The sequence below is a fragment of the Cebidichthys violaceus genome, unplaced genomic scaffold (assembly GCF_023349555.1).
Source record: "Cebidichthys violaceus isolate CVI_PGR_0920_01 unplaced genomic scaffold, fCebVio1.0.p SCAF_11, whole genome shotgun sequence".
In the NCBI taxonomy this organism is placed as follows: Eukaryota; Metazoa; Chordata; class Actinopteri; order Perciformes; family Stichaeidae; genus Cebidichthys; species Cebidichthys violaceus.
Genome location: NW_027176274.1, coordinates 6,402,518 through 6,406,001, shown reverse-complemented (window position 1 = coordinate 6,406,001; position 3,484 = coordinate 6,402,518). Strand labels below are relative to the sequence as shown.

General features: G+C 40.1%; 1 protein-coding gene across 1 annotated transcript; it reads right to left on the bottom strand.

The window, feature by feature from the left end:
- Window positions 1-1,404: 1,404 nt before the first annotated feature.
- LOC137889922 (trace amine-associated receptor 13c-like) lies at window positions 1,405-2,799 on the bottom strand. Its single transcript, XM_068733964.1, has 2 exons — window positions 2,630-2,799; window positions 1,405-2,194 (listed from the first exon to the last, which is right to left on the bottom strand). Exons 1-2 carry the CDS (start codon window positions 2,797-2,799, stop codon window positions 1,405-1,407), a joined length of 960 nt encoding a protein of 319 aa, XP_068590065.1.
- Window positions 2,800-3,484: the final 685 nt, after the last annotated feature.

Here is a 3,484-nt window from a genome sequence, read left to right as displayed (position 1 = left end):
CAATAACAATATACAATAAGATATTTGACTCCCAACCTCACCAGCTGGCCAGTCGCATCAAAATTGTTAGGGTGTCCACAATGCAAAAAAAAGGAGCAACTTTCACAGTGATTCATGAAATAGCAAAGTTCACCTTTTAGCTCAAAACTCCTCGACCACGAAGGATGGAAACAAAAAACTAAAAAAGTTTTTTTTTCAACCATTCCATGCTGTTCCTATAATTGCCTGTAAATAACAAGTCTGAGCATTCTGTCCTTGACTGCCTGATATGATATGAATGATATGAGCATAACTCAGCAGTTATGAATCTGACAGACACTGGTAAAATTGTGGTACAAAGCCATAATATTTTTAGAAAGGATGAATCATTCTCAAAAACAGCATTGTGTTGCTTTTTATATTTTATCTGAAACTCCTGCAATTGCATACATGTTGTAACTGTCCCTGTCAAAAAAGCAAATCTATCAAAATCGCTCTCCACTTCTATTTGTCTTGTGCCAGAATGGGGCGTGTGCTTCAAAGTCCAGATGACACACTCCGACAGGACACAACCTGTCCCAGAACTGACAGAGAAAACAGGCTTTCAAGTAAACAAATGAGTGCATGTGCCAGTGTGGTATGTGTTTGTTCACTGTGCAGAGAGAGCAAACAAGGACCTCTAGTGGCAGAGAGGGTTGTTGTACGTTACTTAAGTTCTGTCCTGGAAAAAGTCAACAGCTCCATCTTCTGGTACATTGATGAATTACTGACAGCTGAAGTGTACAGATATGAATTCTGAGTTATTCAAATACTGTGGTAAAATATAATTTTAAGGTAACTGTACTTTACTCCAATATTCTACTACATTTGACTGCTTAGTATGATTTTTGTACTTAACACAATAACCAGTTTACAAAATGCATTTTCTTGAATAAACAACACAGCAGTATAAGAAAGCTCCACCTCTCAACCATCTGCAACATTAAAAACAGCACTTTTGATATTGATATTAGTTTATATAAAATCAAAGTAAACTCAAGAATACCCTAAGAACACAGGACTTTATAAGTGTTTTTTTTCAGTATCTTGTAATAGTCCTGGACTATTTTTACATTAATTATGGATCTCATCTCATCATCTGTGGGATGTAGGAATTAAAATCATATTGTTTAATTTGCAGTTTCTTCCATCTCTCCATTGTTTTACTTTAACTTTAAAAATGAAAAAGAACCAGAGAGAAAAATATGCACATTTTTCCAACCAATGCAATAACTTGTAGTCCTTAAATCACATTTTGTTGAGTAGAAAGACTCATACTGTTTATTATACAGTTTACAGAGAGCGTGACATTTAGGGATTTTGAGTTGATGAAAAACTTTGCAGCGCTGATTTAATTTCAGTCACTTCACAGTCTATGTTGGCCTCTCAGAAGCCAGGCTGCAGAGCAACAATACGTTTTACTGCTTTTCTAAACCACGGGTAAAACAATGCATAGATCAAAGGGTTCAGAAATGAGTTTAAATAGAACAGATAGAGCACAAAGGATACATATGAATTACTAAGCAGGCTGTCACCTACAAGGGAGACGGTGTAATATGGGAGGAAACTAATTAGGAACAAAACTACAACAATGCCAAGAGTCCTGGCTGCTTTCAGCTCCGATTTCTTTGTTTTTGAACCCCCTGAGAGCTGCTGTGTAACGGCTGTAACGTGAGAGCGCATGGCCCGAGCATGAGACACAACCACAGAAAATACTCTCATATACAGAACTATGATGACAGTAACCGGAAAAATACACGTCAAAACGAGGTCAACAGTCCCTGTGATGTAGTCAATGAAAATCACACACTCTCCGTGGCAGGAATTATACCTGCCTGGTTGAGTCAGGCCATCCCTTACTAACACACCACTGTAGGAAACAGAACAGAGCCAACACATGGAAACACAGAGTCGGACTCTTTTCACTGTGACTCTGGTGGTGTAACGAAGAGGGTCACAGATAGACACATAGCGGTCCACTGATATGAGCACCATGTTGCCTACTGATGCAGAGGTAATGATGAAGAACACATAATTAAACAGAGAGCACGCGAGGTCACCGAGAAACCAGCAGGATATTGTGATGAAGATATCTGCTGGCAACAGCAGGAGGCCCACGATTAAGTCTGAGACAGCCAGAGAGAGGATGAGGATGTTGGTGGGTGTGTGGAGCTGCCTGGTGGGAAAGAGAAAAGTGTCAATAAAAACCAACCAGCCCTCATATCTGAATAGCAAAAGAACCAAAACAAGTATGAGAAAAAAAACACATCTGTAGTTGCCATTTGGTTAAGTGTGGACAATTCAAAATGACACTTGAGCTATATATTGCAAAAATAGTAAGACATAACTCAAGTCTAATGTGCAAAGGTGCAGCACTATTCAGCTATTCTACCTACTCAAAGATCATTTTTCTCGTAATCTGTGGTAGCTGTTCACCAGTTTCTAATCAGTTTTACCAATAACACTTATTCTGAGCAGGCAGTTTGACTTGTCACAGTAAAAGCACAGTTAAAGTAATTAAAACGTTACAGTCATTGTTTAAAGAAATCAAGGAATGTTGTTGACAGTAGCTCACTCAATCTTTATAAAACTGAAATTGTAGACTCTTTGCCTGAAGTGGGAAACTGAGATGATGACAAGCAGGTTGAGAGCTACAGTGAGCGTAGAGATGGATATCAAAATGAGAGGGAGAAAAGCTTGGTGCCAAAGCACAGTGGGCTTCCTGCATGAGGTGTTCAGCAGCTGTGGAAAGCAGAGCTCCGATCCTTCCTCAGCCTCCATCTGCAGATAGCTGCATCTGTCTGAACAAACCTCAGTCATATACCAGAGTTACCTCTCTCACACTCTCTTAATCCCTCCTCATCGCTTTCTGTCAGTCTCTGTTGGACTCTGACGCCCCTCCTCAATGGACTGCACAACACACCATCATCTTTCTCACTTTCCGTGCAATTGTCCCTGCAGAATATTCTTGATTGTAATGTGTGTTTTTGCATCCTAGTTGCTGTACTCTGTGTTTGATTTTGATGTTTGTATTGCACATTAATGTATGAGTTGCTGTGCTAAATCATTTTTTGAATATTTGGCTTTCATTAAAAGAGTCTTCCTGTAACCGCAAGGTCGGCGGTCCGATCCTCGGTTCCTACTGTCTGCATGTCGAAGTGAGACACTGAACCCTTTGCTCCCCAGTCCCTTCACAGTCCACTGCTCCTAAAACGCTTAGGATGGGTTGAATGCAAAGGTCAATTTCATGTATGTGTATAACGATTGTAATGAAATTAAACTTTACATAAAAAGTCTACACACATGCATCCGCTGGCTCGCAACTGAACTGGGCAGAGCCATATCCTAACCCAGGAGGGGTCAAAACACAAGCAGTAGACACCTTGCCCACCACATTTCATGGTCCATCAAGCAGCACAGGAACATGTAGTAGCAGTTGTTTCCATTCTTTCCCTTTTGCAGTGTT